Consider the following 24,582-nt stretch of genomic DNA (forward strand, 5'->3'; position numbering starts at 1 on the left):
GTAGAGACATGACACTGTGTACTGGTCCCTCTGACCCCCCCCCATTCTCTATAGAGGGGACTTAGTGTACAGACATGACACTGTGTACTGGTCCCTCTGCCCCCCCCCCCATTCTCTATAGAGGGGACTTAGTGTACAGACATGACACTGTGTACTGGTCCCTCTGCCCCCCCCCCCCCCCATTCTCTATAGAGGGGACTTAGTGTGGAGACATGACACTGTGTACTGGTCCCTCTGCTCCCCTCCATGCACCTCTCTGGGAAGTTTTGGACCCCCTCCTCCTCCCCCCTCCCCCAGTGTTGCAGACCTCCTCACATGCAGGAACCCCCCCCCCCCCCCCTCACACTGAGCACACACAGGTCACATGACACACTCTGCCCCCCTCATCATTGCAGGGACCCCCGTCCCCATACAGCCAGCAGACGAGGAGTAGAGGGCGGGGCTGTGGGCGGGGCCCGGCCTGTGTTCTTCCCCTCCTCCTCCTCCTCTCCTCTCACTCATCTCTCCTCCGATCTGCAGAATAATAACGGAGCTCAGTCGCCGCCATGGGGGTAGAAGGATGCACCAAATGTATCAAATACATGCTCTTCATCTTCAACTTCATCTTCTGGGTGAGTCCGGGGACAGGGAGGATGGGAGGATGGGGGTCCCTCCATGGTGTGATGATCAATGTTCTATGATGTACAGGGAGGAGGAAGATGCGGCGTCCGATCATCATGTATCAGTGCGATCATCCCACACATCACACAATGTAACAATGTCTACAGAGGAGAACAACAACAACATGAGCGGGGGCCGCACGTGGGGGACACCCGGGATGTGTATGGTCAGATCGGGGCTGTGCTTCGAGATTGGGGAAGTGTATGTTCAGATCTGGGCTGTTCTGTGCTGTCTGATTGGGCTGTGTGTGGGCAGATTGAGACTGTGATGTTAGATCGATTCTGAATGTGGACAGATCTGGGCTGTGGGGGAGATTGGTGCTGTGCTGGGGCTGTGTGTGTACAGATCGGGGCTGTGTGTGTACAGATCGGGGCTGTGTGTGTGTACAGATCGGGGCTGTGTGTGGTCAGATCGGGGCTGTGCGTGGTCAGATCAGGGCTGTGTGTGTACAGATCGGGGCTATGCATGGTCAGATCGGGGCTGTGCGTGGTCAGATCGGGGTTGTGCGTGGTCAGATCGGGGGGGTGCGTGGTCAGATCGGGGCTGTGCGTAGTCAGATCGGGACTGTGCGTGGTCAGATCAGGGCTGTGTGTGTACAGATCGGGGCTATGCATGGTCAGATCGGGGCTGTGCGTGGTCAGATCGGGGCTGTGCGTGGTCAGATCGGGGCTGTGCGTGGTCAGATTGGGACTGTGTGTGTACAGATCGGGCTGTGCGTGTTCAGATCGGGGCTGTGCGTGGTCAGATGGGGACTGGTTGTGTGTGTACAGATCGGGCTGTGCGTGGTCAGATCATGGCTGTGCATGATCAGATCAGGGCTGTGCATGGTCAGATCGGGGCTGTGCATGGTCAGATTGAGACTGTGTGTGTGTACAGATCGGGCTGTGCGTGGTTAGATCGGGGCTGTGCATGATCAGATCGGGGGTTTGCGTGGACAGATCGGGGCTGTGTGTGGTCAGATCGGGGCTGTGCGTGGTCAGATTGGGGCTGTGCGTGGTCAGATCGGGGCTGTGCGTGGTCAGATTGGGACTGTGTGTGTGTGTGCAGATCGGGCTGTGCGTGGTCAGATCAGGGCTGTGCATGATCAGATCGGGGCTGTGCTTGGTCAGATCGGGGCTGTGCATGATCAGATCAGGGCTGTGCGTGGTCAGATCGGGGCTGTGCGTGGTCAGTTCGGGGCTGTGCGTGGTCAGATCGGGGCAGTGCTTGGAAAGATCGAGACTGTGTGTGTGTGCAGATCTGGCTGTGCGTGGTCAGATCGGGGCTGTGCGTGGTCAGATCGGGGCTGTGCGTGGTCAGTTCGGGGCTGTGCGTGGTCAGATCGGGGCAGTGCTTGGTCAGATCGAGACTGTGTGTGTGTATGCAGATCGGGGCTGTGCGTGGTCAGATCAGGGCTGTGCGTGGTCAGATCAAGGCTGTGCATGGTCAGATCGGGGCAGTGCTTGGTCAGATCGAGACTGTGTGTGTGTATGCAGATCGGGCTGTGCGTGGTCAGATCAAGGCTGTGCGTGGTCAGATCAAGGCTGTGCGTGGTCAGATCGGGGCTGCGCTGGCACATCAGGGTTGTATGTTTGTGTTGATCGGGTTGTGTAATGACCAACAAGTATTGGCACACTCACCATGATCAGCATTGATGCTCAGTCGTGGTGATCAGTCCCTATAGACTAAGCCCCAGTCTTGCACATTGGTGCTGGTCTTCTGGGGATAGAGGTTGGGATCACTCTGGCTAGACTGTATGGGGCTCATTCCCCTCTGCATTGTTCTGTATATAGACGATGGTTCTCTATGATCCCACCACCAGCCGCTGTACATAGACTGCAAGTAATGTTTTACAAAATAAACATAATAATTATAATCAAAGTGCCACAAATCAAAGTAATGTGATAAATGTAAAAAGTCCCAATAGTCCAGTCAAGTGGGTATAAATGACTGTGACTTCCTAATGGGGCTTCAGCTCCACCAAGATAATCCAAAACATTTGTAATCCACCAGCAGCCAAAGTGACTGCTCACCTCAAATAAAGACCCATAAAAGCTATAGGTTCCACCAATACTTTTGGTTTTGATCCCACCAAAAGTGATGTCAGCCGGCTCCACCCAATGTGTTGCGTCACTAGACACGTGACTTCCTCAATTATAGGTCATAAGCACTCAAAGCATCCTCCATGCGTCCTCACGTCCATGCATCTAAAGGCGATGTCCCACTGCGATGTGTGTACCCCTTTAAAGGGCCGGAAGATATCCACTTGGCCACCTCAATATAAATCTCAAGCAAAAGAAAGGGCCCATAAAAGTGTAGTATCTTTAATTGAATTCATTGAACAAAAACAAAGAAATGCACTCACATTAAGTAAAGAGTCAAAGAGACTCATACATCTCATAAACAAAGCAGTGTTTTGCCATTAATTCTGGTTTCGATCCCACCAGAAGTGATGTCACCCAGCTCCGCCTGACACGTTGCGTCAGTAGTCATGTGAATTTCTGACTTGATTAGACTATTGGAACTCTTTTTGACATTTATCACATTGCTTTGATATGTGCACTTTGATTATTAATATGTGTATTTTGTTAAACATTAACTAGTTGAATGATACAATTAATGCAACGCAACACTGATTTAAACACATATTTTTATGGTGCTAGACAATACAGATCCTTTAAAAGGTTTTCTACATTTTTATTAAGTATTCGATTAAATTCACATTAGAAAGTACAATTTTACATCACAAATACAGTAGGAATCCTGATGTCTCTTTCCTTCATAAAGGCCACACTGTTGTTTTCCTCAATATGTTTTGCCATCAAGGTCTTCATCAGGATTTCCATTTCCCCAGAAGTGACGTCAACTGGCTCCGTGCAACATGTTGCGTCACGAGACACATGACTTCCTGACTTGATTAGACTATTAGGACTTTTTTTTTTTTTTACATTTATCACATTGTTTTGATTTGTGACACTTTCATTTTTGATATGTGTGTTAAACAAAACTAGTTGAGTGAATCAATTAATGGGATCAAGGGCAGCTCAACACTGATTTAAACACATATTGCTTTTTTTTTTATGTGGGAACACATTAAGTGGATACAGCAGCTCTATTATTGATCTGTTCATTTATATGGTCCATTCTCACCTTTAGTTGTTTGCTTTGTTGACTTTAATTTTTTATTCACTTCAGTTCTTAGATTGGGGCATATGACTTGGACAGTGTATGTGTGGTTTTTGTTTTACCTCTGTCCATTGTTTATTACTGTCTGTGTCCTAGCTAAGGAACTTCGCCCTTCTGTTGGTCCTGTGACCATTGTCCCAGAGACAGAAAGAGGAAATCCAGATACTTTGGACTAGTTTACACTAATGTTGCTCTATGAAGAGCGGTCCATGTTCAGATTGCTCCTCAGAGACCATTTGACAGGCGATGTGAAGGCATTGTATCGCCTCCTCGCCGCCTGTTTTAACCCTGTAAATGCCACACTACCACCCTGCGACTACGTGCATTGTGCACAGATGAGGGCCGATTGTAGCACCGCCTGATTCACTTGAATGGGTCACGTTTGCTGGACAGTGATGCCAAACGTATCAGAAGTATAATTCCTGCCTCAGCCACAAAGCACCCACGGCAGGTGTACACTCCGGCCACTGCCTTTCCAGCCAAGGAAGGGGAACAGTTAAGTGGCGGTAAAAACATGGCAGAACCACATGGTTTTACCACACTTTATGTTGTCATCAAAGCAAGTAATATTTCCCAATGGGACATCAACGTCTCTCACAACTTTCAAAGATGGGAATTCTATTCTTTGTTGTGTCTCCAGGACAGGAAATGAAAGGAAACCTTCCCAGTGGGGCAAACAGCAAACGGTTCATTGATAGGGGTTTAACCTTTCCCTTTCCAGTAAACAAACAGGCCTTCCTCTAATAGGGTGACAACGCTAAGTGCCTGGCACTGATATCACTGCAGCCCCGTCACCCTGCTCATTATTATAGTCGCAGGGATTGCGGCGTTGCATTATCACGCACCTTGGGAAGGAGGGTTACCTGTGTTATCTCAGGGCTCAGTAGTGACCTACTGGCTGGGGGAGGAACCACAGTGCCTGGGGGGGGGGACAAAATGATGTGAAGATTCTTTGGGCGGCTTTGCTCTTTGGCACAGAACAGATAGGAGAATTTCCTCCTGATGGGGACATGGTACACATGTTCTAGTAGGGTTAGGAATTGTTTTACAGTCCTGTCAGGATTTTATTGCTGTCTGTGTCCTCATGAGGGGACACCGGCAGTATTTTAAATCCCTTTCACAGTCTATCCAAAACTTTTGGATTATTTTATGAATGCATAACTATATTGAAGGGCTAGTTCACCTTTGCAAAAACACTGTGCTGCTATGAATAGGCCAGAGGCCTGCCCAAAAAACAACGACATTCCTTCATCCTGCCCCGTTGCTAGGACGTTGCTATGACACTTCAGGGTGTGATGCTCTCCTCTGCCATCAAGAGCTTGGTATCTCTTGGATTCAAACTCTGTGCATCACAGCGCTGAGCTCAAAGCTATAGTGTTGGAAGAGACAGAGAACATGCGCAGGGTTTTGAATCGTAGAGAGAGCATGCTCTTGTAATGGCGGAGACAAGCATCAATGGCTGGAGAGTTGACTGAAATGTCACCAACATCCTAGCTACAGAGCAGGACAGGGGAACGAATGCCAGCTATGGGAATTTTTCAGGCAGGCTTTTTGAGGGGTAAAAATGGCCTACATCAATACCACGTACATTATTCACGTTTATAGTTTTTATCCACTGGCACCCCTTTTTTTGCAAAGGTAAACAAACCCTTTAATTGGTATTGTTTTTATATCTTCTTAGTGTTCAGACTAGAAGCAGGAAGGGTGGGCCTGGGGGAATCAAGTCATTTTCTTTCCTGCAACCGGTGGTTGCAGCAAAAAAAAAAAAACAAATCATCTATGGCTGGCTAGTGACATTAAGCAGTGCAGGCCTCAAGGAGGCCTCATTGGTTATTAGGATGCAGGCAGTCGAATGTGTTTCAGGCGGTGTTAGTATGATGTTGACTGATTTGGGGGGGTACAATGTCTGGAGATGGGCTGTCAAGGGGTGCACAAATGAAGAAAGGTTGAGAAACGCTCTTCCAGACGAACTGCTGGTAATGTTTTGGTAGACGAGACTATTCGGGAGTGTCTTTCACCTCATATAATACAGACGGATGTTCTTACACAAGTGAGAGCGGCAGTATGACATCATGGAATGGCATCGCTGTGGAATGTATGGCGTTCGGAGGGATATACAGAACAGTGACACCTGTTATCATCTGGAAGAGGCAAGGCCAGTATATGAAATCCTGCTGATTTCTACTCATTCATTCATTTCTTGGCAAACAGAAAGACATCCTGGAGTTTGTAGTCCCTCAACCATTTTACTTGTATCATCCTGATTTTTATATTTATAAAACAACCAGTTGATGGATTGTGAATCTAGGCAATCCTTTGAAATGAATTTCTCCTGAATAAATGTGCTCTGCAGAGTTGTCCACTATGCTTGCCGTCCCTAAATCCAGACAATGAAAGATTTATAAAGAGTGATTTAGTGTAGATTGGATACTGTAAAGAGTCACAGTCTGCCAGTAAAAATACGCTTGGTCAGGTTCATCCAGATTGTGAATTGATTTACTAACCTGTGTTTAATAAATGTGATCCTAAGAGACATCCTATTATAAAGATTAGCTGAGTTCTTTACTAAAATAAAAAAAATGGAAGCACTGATGAATAAAGGCATCCAGAAATGATCAGCCAGTATGATCGTCTCTGCTGAGATCAGAGATTGGCCATCTGTTGGCCTTCTCTAACGGCGATAGACGTTCCATGCTTTCTCAGCAGGAAATTTTGTGAGATTTCAGATGAAGTTGCACGATTTCAAAGCCTTAGGCCCCATGTACACGGGACGCTGATAAACGGACGTTCAGAGGCAGTTGGACTCTTTTTTTCAACTGCCCCTGAACTCATTCAATGTTATCCTATGTGACCATGTACACAGTCTCGTTTATTGCCGGTTTTAGGCAGTTGCGTCTTTGAAAGCAAAAAAATGGGTTCAGACGCCAAAGATTTCCACGTTTCAGACGCCAAACGCAGCTAAATGCGACTAAACACCGGTTTTTGTTTATAAGCCTTTTTAAAGGTGCCCTATTTTTTTTACATTAAAAATCTAAAAAATTATGGCAAATGATGAAAATCCATTAAAAAAATATTTTAAAAAATTGTAATTGCTTGCAATGATTTATAGACCATTTACAGTATATACCCTAATGAGCCCTTGATCCAATCCAATACACCACTAGCATTGCTGTTATCCGAAGTGAAATTGGAATTTGACCCGTATGTTTTTAGATTTGAACAAGCAACAGGTGACGTGGCAAGAGGACAATCCACAACTTGTGGCAGGTGATGTGGCAAATGACAATCCGCTACTTGTGACAGGTGATGTGGCAAGTGGACAATCCACAACTTGTGGCAGGTGACGTGACAAGTGGACAATCCAAAACTTGTGGCAGGTAACGTGGCAAGTGGACAATCCACAACTTGTGGCAGGTGACGTGGCAAATGACAATCTGCAACTTGTGGCAGGTGACGTGGCAAGTGGACAATCTGCAATTTGTGGCAGGTGACATGGCAAATGGCAATCCGCAACTTGTGGCAGGTGACGTGGCAAATGACAATCTGCAACTTGTGACAGGTGACGTGGCAAGTGGACAATCTGCAATTTGTGGCAGGTGACGTGGCAAATGGCAACCCGCAACTTGTGGCAGGTGACGTGGCAAATGGCAATCCGGAACTTGTGGCAGGTGACGTGGCAAGTGACAATCCGCAACATGTGGCAGGGGACGTGGCAAATGAAGTTGAGGAAAGTCCTGCAAGCAGCACCTTTTGAGCTTGTTTGTAGCGCTAAAAAAAGCGCTTCGAAAACGCTAGCGCTGACGCGGTAAAAACGCGTCTAAAACGCAGCAATAGCGCCAGGGGTAAATGGGTGTTAATTTTCAACGCCTCAGTGTGAAAGTAACCTTAGTAGGAGGCGTGCTGAGTCTGTACTCCTACCACCCCCACTCCCTGGCAAAAAAAAAGAAAACTGACAGCTTTGACATGCAGATTAAATGCTTCTTACGTCCTTCTTCCAGAAATAGCTTTTTTTTTTTTTTTTTTTTTTTTTTTTTAAATGAAATAGCTTGTTTTCTTCTTCTGGGCTGTGGTGCAACAGTTTTTATTTTTTAATGGATTTCTGAGATTTCAAATATCATTCTGAATATTAAAGGGGTTGTAAAGTTTCGTGTTTTTTCACCTTAATACATCCTATGCATTAAGGTGAAAAAACACTTTGCAGTCACCGCCCCCCCCCCCAACCCCCCTGTTTTGCCTACCTGAGCCCCGAATTTCCATTGGCACGTTCCCGCCATTCCTCTCTCCATGGGTTCCCGTCTCTTGATTGGATAGATTGATAGCAGCGCAGCCATTGGCTCCTGCTGCTGTCAATCAAATCCAATGATGCGGGGGGCGAGTCCTGCATTGGGCCTCTATGGACACCGAATGCTGGACTCAGGAGCGCGCCCGAAAGGTAACCTCCTCGAGAGAGTGCTTCTCAAAGGGGGTTATCTAATGCAGGGAAGAGCTGCCGAGGGACCCCAGAAATGGATGTTTTAATGAATGGGCTGCCTACACACACAAAACAGGCCACACAGATCTGAACGGAGCCTATTGGCCTGTACACACGATCTGAAAATTGTACGAAAAATACCGCTTTCGAATTGATCGTACAATGATTGAACCATTAGTACACAGCTTTCGAGAACCGATCACAACAGTTCATCTGATATTATCTGATCGGACATGCACGAAAATTTTTCTCGTATGATACCAGATTGTACGATTTTCAGTTAACCAGTACAGTCATCCTCCGAAAATACAATACAAATGCACTACAACACGTGACATCACGTCCAAATTTTTATTGTCGTACAAGAAGTTTTGTAGCTTTAGTAACTTCTCCATTTTCGATATGCGACTAGCATGCAAAAAAAACAAAGATCTGTCGTCCGATTTTCGGATCGTGTGTATGGGCAATAAGGGTTCGTTCACACCATGAGAACACAAACCAGTTGTGACACAACAGAAATGCAATGTCACTTGTGACTTTTTCAATCTAATTCGAACATTGGCACTATTTCCTCTCAGTTTACACTAGCAGATGTTTGACCACAGCACGGCTGTTGGTGTGAACAAATCCTTAAAGGGATAGTTCACCTTTACCACAAAACTGCCTATGCAGATAAGGGGCATCTGTAGATTAAAAAACAAACTGTGCAGCTTTTACTAAAGTTGAATAAAGCCCTTGCTATAAGTGTAGGCCATTTAACCACTTCACTACCCGGCCATTGTCAAATGACGTCCACAGATGGGATCTCCCATCCTGGGTGGACGTCATATGATGGCCTGGGCTCCCCGGCCGCCTAGGGGGTGCGCGCGCGCCCGCCGCGTTGCTCGGGACCCGGTGCGTGTGCCCTGCGGCCGCGATGTCCGCCGGGCACCCGCGATTGCCCGTTAACCGGACCATGGATCTGTGTGTGTAAACACACAGATCCACGTCCTGTCAGTTGAGAGGAGACCGATCGGTGTTCCCAGTACAGAGGAACACTGATCGGTCTCCTCCCCTTGTGAGTCCCCACCCCCTACAGTTAGAATCACTCCCTTAGGAAACATATTTAACCCCTCGTCTCCCCCTAGTGGTTAACCCCTTCCCTGCCTGTCACATTTATACAGTAATCAATGCAATTTTATAGCATTGATCGCTGTATAAATGTGAATGGTCCCAAAAATGTGTCAAAAGTGTCCGATGTGTCCGCCATAATGTCGCAGTCACGAAAAAAAAAAATCACGATCGCCGCTATTACTAGTAAAAAAAATAAATAAATTATTTTTTTTTAAAAATGCCATAAATCTATCCCGTATTTTGTAGACTCTATAATTTTTGCGCAAACCAATCAATATACGCTTATTGCGATTTTTTTTACCAAAAATATGTAGAAGAATACGTATCGGCTGAAACTGAGGAAAAAATTTGTTTTTTAAAAAAAAAATTGGGATATTTATTATAGCAAAAAGTTAAAAATATTGTGTTTTTTTCAAAATTGTCGCTCTTCTTTTGTTTATAGCGCAAAAAATAAAAACCGCAGAGGTGATCAAATACCACCAAAAGAAAGCTCTATTTGTGGGGAAAAAAGGACGTCAATTTTGTTTGGGTACAACGTCGCACGACCGCGCAATTGTCGTTTAAAGTGCAACAGCGCTGAAAACTAAAAATTGGTCTGGGAAGGAAGGGGGTGAAAATGCCCTGTATTGAACTGGTTAAATACCTTATGAAGCCTGACTGAAATACTCCCAGGATGTTGCTAAGTACTTCCAGGACGTTCCTAAGTGAGGCCTAGTCATCACTGCTCACCTCCACCATCACAGGAGTGAGCTCTCAATACTGAACTCAGAGCATTAGGCCCCTTTCACACTGAGGCGGTTTGCAGGCGGTATTGCGCTAAAAATACCGCCTGCAAACCGCCCCTAAACAGCCTCCGCTGTTTGTTCAGTGTGAAAGCCCGAGGGCTTTCACACTGAAGCGGTGCGCTGGCAGGACAGTGAAAAAAGTCCTGCAAACCGCTTCTTTGGAGCGGTGAAGGAGCGGTGTATTCACCGCTCCTAAACCGCTCCTGCCCATTGAAATCAATGGGACAGCACGGCTATACTGCGGCAATACCACGGCTAAAGCCGCGCTGTACGAGTGATTTTAACCCTTTTTTGGCCGCCAGCGGGGGTTAAAACCGCACCGCTAGCGGCCGAATACAGCTACAAGAACGACGGTACAGCAGCGCTAAAAATAGCGCTGTTGTACCGCCGACGCCCCCACCGCCCCAATGTGAAAGGGGCCTTAGGGGAGAGAGTGTATGTGAGGTAGTTTTAATCAGAGAAAGAGCTCACTCCTGTGATGGTGGAGGTGAGCAGTGAAGACTAAGTCTCACTTAGCAACGTCCTGGGATTATTCCAGTCAGGCTTCATAAGTTGTAAAGGTGAACTATCCTTTTAAAGGACCTTTAGAAGTCCAGTCAAATACTAATTGTGCTTAAACCTGCTCCTACCCCCATTCTAAGCTTATTCAAACTATCTTGTAAAGGAAAAATGTCTATACTTACCTATTCTGATGGCACGCTGGTCCAGTGACACGATTGGCTCCCAAGCGCCAGCTTCAGTGAAGAGGTGGGACAGCCAACAACTGATGCCCCATAGTAAGTCTATGGGTGACGTCACCACATAGGCATTGCAGCCATTGCTGGCGAACTCTCCTCTTCACTGAAGCCGGACACTGGAGAAGTCATGTTAGTGGATCATAGGGTGGCTGCACTGTATCTGTAGAGCAACGTAGTCATTCTTGTACAGCAGTACTGTCATCTGGGAAGAGGGTTGTGTTCGATGGACTAGTAGATTCAGATAGACTTAAGCACTATTAGACCCAAAATCAAACATTTATTATATTGCAGGTTACCGATTCTTTGATGTAATGGCTGCAATTGTTTTCTTTATTTAGGCTTTCTTTATTCTATTTTCATTTGGTGATCCAGCTTGTAAGTCTGTTGTTAGGGAGAAGAGTTAAGTGCTGACAAAAATTAGCATGTATCCCTTTGAAGTGTGGAAGGAGCCCCTCCCTGTAGGGATATTTTTTCCCCCTGGAGGGCAGCTTAACCATTCTCTGCCTGCCCACAGTAGTTTTACTGTAGGTGGGCGGCAGTTACGGGGCAGGCCAAGGTACCTGTACATCACCTGGCACATGTGCAGTGCGTCATTTCTGGGACTGCTATGTGTGATAGATTGCCAATCTCGGTAACTGGCCACTTTGGGCTACTAGGATGTCATGTGATTTCAGTGTCAACACAACTTAGTTAGTACTTAGTATTGTGATTGGCCCACAGCTATCACATGGTATCTGGGCTAATCACAGCACTCTGTACCATGTAATTAGTTGTAGCCAATCACAGATCATTAGTAATCACAGCTGTTATGACTGTAACCCATACATGACAGTTCAAAACATTGCAATCCCTGTAACAGCAATCAAAGTGTGAAGAAAACAATACTGATCACCTCCCCCCCAGAGTAGTACAGTGTCACTATGGTAACACTGAACTATTCTGATGAAAGTATGTCAAAAAATAAGTTCCAAAAGTGGAACTTCCGATTTAAGGAATCCTGACCCCCTGACATTCCACATTTGGCATGTTATTTATTTATTTATTTTTTGGGGGGGGGGGGGGGGGGAGTGGGTACCTAGTTTTTTAAGGTACTAGGCGGCCCCTCCCACCCAGCAATCTTCTGTGACACGTCACAGGTCCCAGAAGATTGCACAGCCACTCAGGACGCACAGGGCGCCTCGCGCATGCGCAGTGCGCACCCGGTTGTGAAGCCGCAAGCTGTCACAGCCGGGTGCCCACAGCGACGGCCCATGGGACAGGTAAGTAAGTGTGTGTTTAATAAAAGTCAGCAGCTACACTTTTTGGTGACAGTATATAAAAATAAATGTGAAAAATAATACATTTTCAAATACCGTATTTATCGGCGTATAACACGCACTTTTTTCCCCTTAAAATCAGGTGAAAATCGCGGGTGCGTGTTATACGCCAATCCCCTGCGGTCCTCCTCTGATTTAGTGGAGCGAACGCCGACCGCGATTTGGAAATGGTGCCGCCGGCGCTGAAATACACATAGCCGGTCCTCGGCTCTTCTCGTCCACTTTCGGGTTCACTCGAGCGCCGCCCAAACCTAGCTGAGTGTACTCGGCTAGGTTCGGCTAGCTCCGCTCACAGTCACGCCCATCCCGGGCGGGACTACGAGTGGAGCTGAAAGTGAACGAGAGCCGCCGAGACCGGCTTTGTGTATTTCGGCACCGGCGGCGCCATTTTCAAAATGCAGTGACACTGACATGTCACTGCAGTTTAACTGCAGCCTGGGCAAGGCTGCAAAAGGACACAGACAAAGCTGCAGATCGGCACTGGCAAAGCTGCAAGGCTGCAAGTGACACCAAGGCTGCTGACTGCAATGCTGCAAATGACACCAAGGCTGCTGACTGCAAGGCTGCAAATGACACTGGACAAGCATGCAGATGGACGCTGTGCAAGGCTGCATTGATGGGTATTTAAATGTAAGTTTTTTTCCTTAAAACATTTTTTTCCTTAAAATTCCCTCCTAAACTTGGGGTGCGTGTTATACGCCGGCACGTGTTATACGCCGATAAATACGGTACATATACCATAGTTTGTAGACGCTACAACTTTCAAACAAACCAATTAGTATGCACTTATTGTGATTTTTTTTTTTTTTTTTGTAGCAGAATACATTTTCACCTAAATTTATGAAGAAATTTGATTTTATTTTATATGTTTTATAACAGAAAGTAGCAAATATTGTTTTTTTTTCCCAACATTTTCTGTCTTTTTTTGTTTATCTAGCAAAAAAATTAAAAAAAAAAAAACAGTGGTGGTCAAAAACCACCAAAAGAAAGCTCTACTTGTGTAAAAAAAAATGATATAAATTTCATTTGCGTATTGTTGCATGACCACATAACCACACCACCAGTTAAAGTAGCGAAGTTCAGAATAGCAAAAAATGATCTGGTCATAAAGGGGGTAAAACCTTCCGAAGGTTGTGGTTAAAGGGAAATTTAAATATAATAATTACTGTCAGGATCACCAGGTGATACAACTATACTACAGGGAGGACTGCTATGCTAATGCTAGTGACAGACCACATCATAAATGTAATTTTTTTTTTTTTAGCGTATAGTTTCACTTTAATGTCACATGGCTGCATTGTGAAAGGGAACCAGTAGATGTTGTTTTTTGTGACGGATGTGTAACTCTATAAAAAGGTAGCTATTTGCTTTTTGTAATGGTGGGAATTTACTTAAGTGATGAACTGAATTTCCTGCTTTGCTGGGAGGCGGAAATTACTGTAGTAAAGAAATATACATCAAATCCACACGGTCTAGATGGGCTGTTCTACCAGAAAATGTTTGTTTTTCTTGAATCTTACATTCACATAGACAAAAGTCACACTGCTTCTCATTTTATTTTATCCCAATAGCAATAGACAAGTGCTATTCAACTATTTCCTTTCAAGTGGATCTCCAGACAAATCTTTTTTTTTTTTTTTTTTTGTTAAACTGTCTGGATTTTAGTGCTGTGTCTCCACCGTAGAAATTTCCCTTCACCCCCTGTTCCTGAGACTATAGTATAAAGATGGTGTAGGTTCTCGCCTATACCGACTCCACCCAATTCTTTAAAAATGGGTTGGGGTGGAAATTCATTGTAACTATGGAAATGTGTATGAGGCCTAATGCTAACTGATCTGTAAAAAAGTGCATAAAAAACACTGCGCTAATACGTGAAAAAACAAAACCAAAAGGGAGCAGCTACATACAATCTGACAAAGACCATGAGAATATAACTTAATAAATGCAGCGCATAATATATGTATAAGTAAATGGAAACAAGTGAATTGTTTCAAATGAGTGCTTCAAAGAAGAAGATAAAAAATAAAAATAATTGACAGGGGCTTTATTATAAGCTTACCTGTAGGTAGAAGTAGCAGAAAAGACTTTACTACCATTTTAAAGTAGAATTACTGGCAAAATATTTTTATTTTGGATAGACTAAGGGAGGTTTATAACCTCTGTCAGAATTTTTTTTTTTTTTTTGCCATCTGTGTCCCATTGTGGATATTTTCCTTCACTTCCTGTGTCATAGCAAAACAGGAAGTGAGGGGGAAATCCCTGCGAGTTAAAAGAATTCCTTGGGGACCCCAAGGTCACCAGAACTAGTGTCCCCAATGGAAGATTTCCCCTCCATTACTTTTCTGGGGACAACTCAAAATGTGGGATTTTCTTTTACTTTCACTTTCAATGATAATGGTAAACAGGACAAATATAGAGAGGGGGAATCTCCCAAATGGGGGCACAGACAGCAATAAAAACCTGACAAATGTTCTAATCCATCCCCACGCTATCCGAAACCAGAAAAAAAAATTGCCTTTAGGTAAACATTATAAAATATTTTTTCATAAAAATATTGCAGCAAAGGTAGAGAATTGTACGTTAACCACTAAAGCAGTGATGGCAAACCTTGGCACCCCAGATGTTTTGGAACTACATTTCCCATGATGTTCAACTACACTGCAGAGAGCATGCGGATCATGGGAAATGTAGTTCCAAAACATCTGGGGTGCCAAGGTTTGCCATCACTGCAATAGAGGGAGACCCCAGTTGTTCAGTGTAGTCAATGCCTCTCTACTTCTTTTTGCTGATAACTGTTGAGGTAATAATACAGCCGCATAGGGAGTGCATTATTTTCAAGGAGTCCGCTGACTTATTGGCACGCAGGAAACAGAACCTAGGTTTGTAATAAGAAAATATGGCTGTCATTATGTACAGTACATGTAAAATTCCAAACTATAGATGGAAACAATTTTTTTATACCTACTGGATATCTTAAACAGACCTAGGCTATATACACTTTATTTCATTCTATATGCAGACATCAGGAAGGGCTTTGTAGACATTTGGAATGCATGCCAGAAGTGATGTAACTATAGCCATAGCAGCCCATGGCACAGTTATGGGGCCTGATGTTCGGAAGGGGGCCCCACTTGGAAGTAGAATAAAGTGCCCATATTAGGTCAATGATGTCGCAAGGGTCCCCGCCCCTTCGTGTACATCAGCTGTATGACAAGGAATCTCCAGCCTGCAGCTCATTGGTCCAGCAATGATAGCTAACCCAAGCTCAAACCCAAGCTTATCACTGCTAGGGAGGTTGTCTGATGTCTCCATTCAGGAAGAGCTGACATCAGATGTACAGGATCGTGCAAAAGCTCATGCACCTTTTAGAGCTTTGAGACTGGGTTCACACATATGCGAATTGGATACAGGTTTCTCCGCATCCAATTCGCATGATAGGAGAGTGTCCAGTTCTCAATGGAGGCGGTTCACACAGCGCATGGGCGGCCGCGGTCCGCACTTAAGAAGGGTCCTGTGTGTCTTTGGTTCCGATTCAGGTGCAAATTCAGGCCTTATTCGCACCTGAATTGATGAACAGGGACGCACCGGATCCCATGCTGTGAGCCATAGCCACAGCATATGTGAACGGAGCCTGAGGGTTTTTTTCATTCACATATGCTGCACTAACTGTGCTTTTTCCCACATGTGTATTTGTGCAAAGAAAAAAAAACACATCTGCTTGCCATTTACAATGAATGGCATTGCAAACATGACACACATTTTTTTGCACTTCCCGTAAAAGCCTGCAAAATTAGGCAAATTTGCATGCATTTACGAATCGCTATAACATGAAAGTGAATGCAGCCTTAAAGCTTCTGGTCATCCCGGCCAGCACTGATATTAACCCTGTACGCCTCACATCATTTTCTTGAAACTGAAAAATCCCAGAGTATCTGAGTATCTTCTCAGCTAAAAACAATGATATTTGAGGTTTTTCATTCTGAAAAACTACAGCTTAGCTCTGTATTAGGTTACATATTGTGCACAGGAGCACTTACAATTACCGTATGTATTCATCAAAAATTAACTAATAGAACTATTAAACCACAATATTCAGCACTTGCTGTCTAGGGTGATAAAAGGGTGGGAGGGCTGCCTATCCTTGATTTAGACATACTTTGTGGTTACACTATGGTCTCATAAACCAGCCGAACACCCACGGTTCAGCGCTGTGCCCCCTGAGCTCACCCTTTTTCGAAGCCAAATAGAGCCTCAGGCTCTAATCATGGATTAGGGGGGCAGTGCCCCTGTGCCTCTAATGGGCGGGCTGCCACAAGGAGGGGGTTGCATGGTGTTGTTGGTAATCTGCACTGGCAGGCAGCTTCTATTGCTGATTTCTGGACATCTGGTGCATGAACAGAAGTCAAACATGGTACTTTGTGTTTTTCGAAGTACTGTACATGTGTTATATGACTGTTTTATTTTCATAGAGTAATTGTTCTTAACAAAAAAAATTTAAATCTAGTATATTGCAGCTTACATTTTTGTTTGAACAATCACAATTTTTTTCTCACTTGATCAGCAAGCAATAAAGTTGTCCGGCAATATTTCTCTCCTCTTGTAGTGGTTTCATCTCTCCCTTGTCAAAGAACCTGTACCCTCAGCCGGACATGCATGTTTTATGAGAGACAGCCCGGCGGGCGGTCAGATCCCACTCCATTGTCTCTGGCTGGCAATAGAAATCAGAACTGTTGGGTAAATCTATATATATAAATATAAATATAAATATATATATTGCCATAAGTTGCCAGTGTGTGACCTTCTTATTTAAAAACTTTTGTATGACCTGCCATAATGTCCTTTGGATCACCTCTTTCCCGGTTTCCATATGTGGTTAATAATACTGTAATACTTCATACTGTAAAACACTGTTCATCTTCTGAACAATAAGCAAACTCTTTCCAATACTGGAGAATGGTACGGCTTGTTGTCTTTCATTCTGGTCCAGATCGTGCAGCTGTATCTAGCGTGAGACATAGAAAAGCGTATTTCCATTAATGACTCTCTCTTCTTCAATTTCATTAACATTCTTAATGTCCCACTGACCATTTCCCGACCCTGACACTCGTTTCTGCTTGAATTGAATATTCCAAAACAAGTACAGTATTTAGGAAATCAGCAAGCCTATCTTTTATCCAAGAATTTAGGTGAGCATTTCAATAGCAGTGGCATAGCTGTACCGCGGGCATAGTGCTGCTTAAAAAAAAGATCACACATTTATAAATTGTTTTTTTTTTTTCTTTTTTACAAATTTGCATTGCGCTCTGCTGGTGTGAAAATTGAAAAAATAGAAATGAAAAAGAAAGGTTTTTGTCTTTTTTTTGCTCTCAATTGCTCACCCAGGGGTGACCCCCTTCAGTGCCCCCCCCCCCCCTGTTTTTTTATTCTACCTTCTCTACTCCCCTTTTCTCATTCTTCTCCGCTTCCTTTTTTCCATAAAACATCCAAAATATTCTTCTTAGGTGCGCACAGATCCAGGCGAGTTTTGAAACATATGACTTCTATATACTGTATCTTTAATTATTACATTGTGGTATTTTATGCACTTAGGTTCTTCACCACAATCCAATACTGGCTTTTCAGGGACCTTATTGGTTGTCGCAGTTTTTGTGTGTTTACCTCTACCTTACATAGTTGCATAGTAGATGAGGTTAAAAAAAGACACAAGTCCATCAAGTCCAGCCTATGTGTGTGATTATATGTCAGTATTCCATTGTATATCCCTGTATGTTGCGGTCGTTCAGGTGCTTTTCTAATAGTTTTTTGAAACTATCAATGCTAAGACCACCGGCTGTGGACTGCAGACTGTCCATATGACAATTGTATGAAGTCACAATTTTCTTACTAACTTTTACACACCTATAAATAAATAAAAAAAAAAATAAAATAAAAGAAATAGAAGGGAATTGAAAAAAAAACATGGTAGGAGAGCCTGGCCATGTAACCTGTCAAAGTCAGATGACTGGCTCACCACCTATCACAGAGCTGTCTCTCCTGCAGCCAATGTCATCTCCATTTCCAGGTGTCTCCCACCATCATCCTATTTACTCAGGACTAACTTCGGCTGTGTCATGGTTTAAAACAGCCTTTCTTAAAGTAGAATTGCAAGCTAAACTAGCTAGTCTTAAAAATGCTCCCTCCCCACACCTAACACTTATGCTTACTAACCTGTGTACAAAAGATATATATAGTTGCCTATTTTTAGACTGCTTTGGTCCAGTCATGTGATCCCCCGTGTCAGCCAGCGGCAGCTGCAGGGGAGAGAAAAGAGCGCTTGACAGCGGCTGGGAATGCCTAGGAGCGGTGATGTCACCCATATGCTCCTATGACCCATCCATTGTTGGCAGTCCCTACTGTAACCTGCAACTGATGGTGGCTGACACAAGGGAGCCGAATCACGTGACCGGACCAGAACAGACAGAAAATGGTATATACATCTTTCTGACACAGGCTAGTCATATGTTAGGAGTGGGGAGGGGGCATTTTTAGAGTTTTTGGGCATCGTCTGACCCAGTTCATTACTGGCCAGTCTCAAGTGGTTGTCTGTATACATATATACACATTTTTGTATTCATTTTTATTATTAGTTAAGTTTAGGCTGGAATTCTACTTTAAAATTTTTACCCCAAAGACACTCCAATTTTTTTTTTTAACCTGTAGTAAACTATTTGTGGTCAAATAAAACATTCCCAGCAAGGCAATGTCATAATGTGCTAGTATGCATTGCATACTAGCACGTTATGAGAGCCTTACCTTGGAACTGAGCCCTCCAGCACCACAATGTCACCGCTCAGAGGCCTGACATCTTCTCCCGGTGTTCTTTCCGGGTTCACTGCCTCCGGCTACATGAGTGGCCGGGAGTGTGATGACGTCACTCCCGCGCAGGAGCATGGGAGCTGCTGTTTATGACATGGGCTCTGAAGGTCCGGCACTGTAAACCGGACCTTCAGAGCGCATGCTCAGGTGATTGCATCTATGCACTATGAATATCTCCTAAACTGTGCGAGTTTAGGAGATATTCACAGTACCTACAGGTAAGCATTATTATAAGCTTACCTGTAGGTACAAGTGGTGTAACAAAGTTTACCACCACTTTAAGATCTCAGGGAGACCTTACTAAAACCAATTTGTTGGGTGTCAAAAGGCAAAAATGGCCCTTACATTGGTGGAAAGTAGGAAGAATGAAACTCCTACAGTTGTGGTCAGAATGCCACCCTTACAGACAGCTAAAAAGATAAATGATGTCACTTAGCTTTCCCAAGGGGCTTTGGTCCTGGATCTATGCAGGTACCAATAAAGGGGAAGTCAATCAGCCGTGGCTCAAGAAACGAAAGCTCAAGCAAACTCTGGAGGAACTCTAAAGCCTCGTACACACGATCGGACTTTCCAACGGGAAATGTTCGATGTGAGCCTGTTGGCGGTAAATCCGACCGTGTGTATGCTCCATCGGACAATTGTTGTCGGACTTTTTTCCAACAAATGTTGGCTAGCAGCTTTTCAAATTTTCTGCGGACAAATGTGTGTTGTCGGATTTTCCGATTGTGTGTACACAAGTCCATTGGACAAAAGTCCAAAGTACAAACACGCATGCTCGGAAGCAAGGACGAGCCGGAAGCGGTCAGTCTTGTAAACTAGTGTTCCTAATGGAGAATTAACATTCGTGATGTGGCAAATTATGAAATCTCGAAATGCAGCGCACAATTCTCTTCTTCTTTAATGGGATAATAATGAAGCTGCTTTGCTGATGATACTGATGGAGTTATTGCAAACAAATTTTCAAAGGCTTTTGTTTTCTAGTGATATCAAGAATAATATTTTTATGCTTTTTTTCTTTTTTTTTCTTTGGGCAAGCTACCACAACACCATTATCCCGTAGTTTTTAAGATCAGATACAACTATGTTGGTGTCCCTTGTCAATTCACATTGTATTTTTTTTTAAATTTAACTGCCTACTCCCAAACTGTCATTTGAAGTAAAACAAATAGCCAAGTATTATACTACATAATATTTTTATTGTGCATTAAAAAAGAAAACAAATAAAATTAGACATGCTATCTGCCAATAGAACTTAACCAAAAAGTGCATTTTATGCATCCAAAAATATAGAAAATATACCAAATCAAATCATTATTCAACCAAAAAAATAATGTCAAAGCAATAACTCCGAGGCCAATAATAAATAACACGTTATCTCCTCCGATTCCGCAACATGGCTGGTTGACAAACGGCTGTTCAGAAACGGAATGAAAAGCGCAAAATGAAAGGTGCAAAATGAAAAGCGTGAATCAACACTCACCAAACTTCTACTAACACGAAATTAGCAGAAGGAGCCCAAAGGGTGGCAAAGAGCTGAAAAACAAGGTAGTTAACAAGCTGAAAAACAAGGTAGTTAACAGGTAACAAGAGCTGAAAAACAAGGTAGTACGTCACTATGTTCGTATTTGTTGGCCAACAATTCATTGCCGTTTGTATGCAAGACAAGTTTGGGCCAACGCCCTTCGGACAAAAGTCCACGGTTTTGTTGGCCAACAATCCGATCGTGTGTACGAGGCTTAAGGTTCCACAAAACAATTATTAAAAAGGCTGCTTTTCACCTATTTGTTTTTTTGGTTTTTTTTATCTTTGATGTAGACCATCTTGCAACATGTTGGAGCTTTATAAATACAGAGAAATAATGAAATAAATACCAACCTAATCGTTCTCTTCGCTCCTCCCAAGACCTCCTGCTCTCAAACTCCCTTGTCACCTCATCCCATGCTCGCCTTCAGGACTTCTCCAGAGCCTCTCCCATCCTCTGGAATTACCCCAATCCATCCAATTTTCTCCTACTTTATCCACTTTCAGACGATCCCTGAAAACTCATCTCTTCAGAGAAGCCTATCTGGCCCCCACCTAACAACTGTACATTTATCTTCTCAATTAACACATCACCCACAGTTATTACCTCTTGTATCTCTTTACCTTCCCTCTTAGATTGTAAGCTCTAAGGAGCAGGGCCCTCTGATTCCTACTGTATTAAAGTGTATTGTATTTGTACTATCTACCCTCAAGTTGTAAAGCGCTACGTAAACTGTTGGCGCTATATAAATCCTGTATAATAATAATAATATTAATAATAATGATTCCAGTTAATTTTGGTAGCATGAAGGGAGAATCCCATTCTTTGCTGAATGCAGCAAAAAAAACCAAAGCTTCTTTCATACATATTTATGCGTGGGGTCTTAAATGCTTTTCTCATTATAGGTAGTTGAAAGGCTGCCTTGCATTGTGTAGAAGTTTAGTGTCATGAATACAGAGCATCTTGGTCTGCCAGTTCCCTTTTTTTTTTTTTTTTTCTAATGGATTCCTAATGTCTACTCAGCATTCCTGTCTACACATTTTTTGTGTTTGTTGGGGGGCCGCACCCTTCCGTTTCCAGCTGCTAGAGTCTCTATCGAATGCATTCCTCCAATCACAGCTTGGTCTTTTTAAAGGCACTGTCAAGACGCTGAGATTAAAACTTTCTGCCACTAAGTCTGGTTCTGCAAGCTTTGCCCTTGGCAGGAAAGTTATGCAGAACGGCTGCCAGGAGGACCTGCCTTACAATGTTGGCTTAGGAGTTTAAATGGGGATGCAGCAGCCTAATATTCTGCAGCACTGTGAAGTAAAGCTCAACAAAAAGTGCTGCCTAACATTTTTACTGATATATTAGAGACAATTTAGTCATGAACCGAGACCTCAGGTTGTGTTATGTTTTGTCATCCATATTTATCCATATTTTAATTCTATGCAGTGTCCCTACATTACACAATTGTTTTCCTCTTATGATTTTAAAATTTGGCTGGTTCAGCTGGAAGCTGGAGCCCCCAAACCATCAGAAGTCAAGAGTCCCCCACCCTCCTTTACATCAAAGTGCACCTCCTTACCTTGTGCTGCTGCCGGGAAGAAGTTGGGGGCAGAGCTAGAGAGCAGAAAGTGCAGGGTCTGGAGGAGGACCAGAGGATGACTGGAGTCAGCTGCAGGGGTCTGCTGAACGCCGAGACCAGGGGAGGCGGAGACAAGGGGGTGCTGTGGCTGCACAGAGAGGCGCAAGATCTGCAGTAAGAGCTATGTCCTCCTCTCTGCTTATTACTGCTGAGACGGGGGGGGGGGCAAAGACAATCCTCTCCACAGCTGCATGGAGAAGTGCAGGATCTATTGGAGGAGTTCTGTCCTCCTCTCTGCTGCCGACTGCTGAGACTAGGTGGGGGCAGGGACAAAAGACTCTGCAGCTGCAGGGGAGGTGCAAGGGCCACATAAAATGGTCTGGCAGGCCGCACTTGGCCAACTGGCCTTGTGTTTGACACATGTAGTCTATGGGCAGGCTGGTTGTACTGAATCGATCCATCAATTGACTTCAGTACAACCAGCCTGTCTCTTTTTTTTTTTTTTTTTTTCTTGTGATTACTGCCAGCGGCTATAGCTGCTGCAAGGAAACCTCTGGCTGTCAGAATACAATAACTCAGAGAAAGGGATTCCCCCATCAACACTGGCTGTGTTGATAGGGGAATTGAACAATTTAAAAAAAAAAAGGCATAAGGTATGGCTTGTTTAAGTCTCTTATTTCTTTTCAGGTCATTCTACAGTCACTTCTTGTAGCTGAGCCAGCTTTCTATGCAAATGTGTTTTTAAACGTCTTGGAGTAAACATTTTCTGTTGGACTATAAGCTACTAAACATAATGGAGTAAACTCTTTTGCTAAGAGTATTAGTCCTCTGGGACTAACTTACCATGCATGCAGATCACAAATTAGGAATGTGAACGATTATTCTAGCTAATAAAGAGATAACGGTGATACCTCCAGTAGTACAAAGACTGTGGAGAGAGGTTTTATTAAATCGGGGTCAGATGCAGTTGCTATTATGGCCTGATAAAAAGAATTACAGGATGTTAACGGATTGGCCATTACTTTGAACCAAAATCTAATAAGTTCACAACTTCACTTCTCACCCTGACCCATACTTTTTCTAACCTCATGCTCACCCTAACCATAATCTTCCCAGCCTTACAGCTCACCCTGAACTTTAATTATCTCAACATTATTGTTTTCCTGCTCTTTAACCTTTCCAATCTCAGGCTCATCCTGATCCATATTATTCCCAACCTCACTCTCATCCTAACCAGTAATCCCCCCCAACCTCACGTTCAACCTGACCCATAATCTTCTCAACCTAACCTTCATCCTGAGCCATAACATTTCCATCCATACTGACTCATAATTTTCCAAGCCTCAGTGCTCATCCTGACCCACAAGCTTCCTAGACTCACTGCCCATCCAGACCCATAATCTTCACAGCCTTTGTACCTACTTCTGTCTGTAATCTTTACAACTTGACCACTTGCCTTCATTTATAATCCAGTGTTCATTTTGACGTCACATCTCAATTTCGTTTTAGTCATAGTCTCTTGAGTAAAATGCCATTTTAGTTTTAGCCGTATTTTAGTCATCTGAATTGTTTTAGTTTTAGTCGTATTTTGGTCGACTACAATCTGCAGTACATTTTAGTCGACTGAAATCAAATGGGTTTAGTTAAATTGTAATGCATTATTTAAGCATTTCTCTAGAATTTCCAAACTCATTATATACTCCTGGAGTAAAACAAATCTAATAATATGTTATTATTTATGCTATTGAGGTTTGAACAAACTACACAGACACAGATTTAGCCATTACTTAACGTCTTTATAAGTAAAGTCCCTCCCTCACATTTTTGTTCCATTTTCGTTTGTTGACAAAAATTGTAATTGATTATTTTCATAGCTTTCCTTAATTGACGAAAATTCTAAATTATTTTCGTCTAGTTTTCGTCACTGGAAACATGCTGCTTACAAAAATTTTGAGGAGAATATTTTCGTCAATAAAATTAAGTCTGTTATAATCCTCACAGTCTTACTTTTCACTGTGATCCTTGATCTTCCCAACCTCATTACTTTTCATCTTGGACACTTCTCAGTCCTATTACACCTAAATTTTAGGGCAATACATTATGGGCACATTGTATGTCTTGTGTCTGAAGTAGTTACGTGTTTATAGGTTGTTTAATATACTGTATATTTAAAATGTATTCACAAAATTTTAGGCTTAACATAATTACTGTCTCCTGCATTCTTTGTGACAATATATACTGGTGGGTGACAGGCCCACTTAATAATGACATCAAGGGTTTAAGCAAAACACTGTTGTTCGCACTGTATAATGCAGATAGAGGTGAGGGACACAGGGTCTATGATCTACTGGTAGCAAAATTGAATTTTGTGAACTGGAGTGGTGTTTATCT

At 43.5% G+C, this 24,582-nt stretch overlaps 1 protein-coding gene across 1 annotated transcript in view; it reads left to right on the forward strand.

The window, feature by feature from the left end:
- The first annotated feature begins 446 nt into the window (after positions 1-446).
- Positions 447-24,582, forward strand: part of CD81 (CD81 molecule) — a 79,242-nt gene continuing 55,106 nt past the window's right edge. Inside the window, exon 1 of the mRNA XM_073604710.1 lies at positions 447-611. Within this exon, the coding sequence (XP_073460811.1) occupies positions 546-611 (66 nt within the window). The 5' untranslated portion in view covers positions 447-545. The remainder of the gene's footprint in view (positions 612-24,582) is intronic.

This window comes from Aquarana catesbeiana, linkage group LG11, assembly GCF_042186555.1.
Source record: "Aquarana catesbeiana isolate 2022-GZ linkage group LG11, ASM4218655v1, whole genome shotgun sequence".
Classification (NCBI taxonomy): domain Eukaryota; kingdom Metazoa; phylum Chordata; class Amphibia; order Anura; family Ranidae; genus Aquarana; species Aquarana catesbeiana.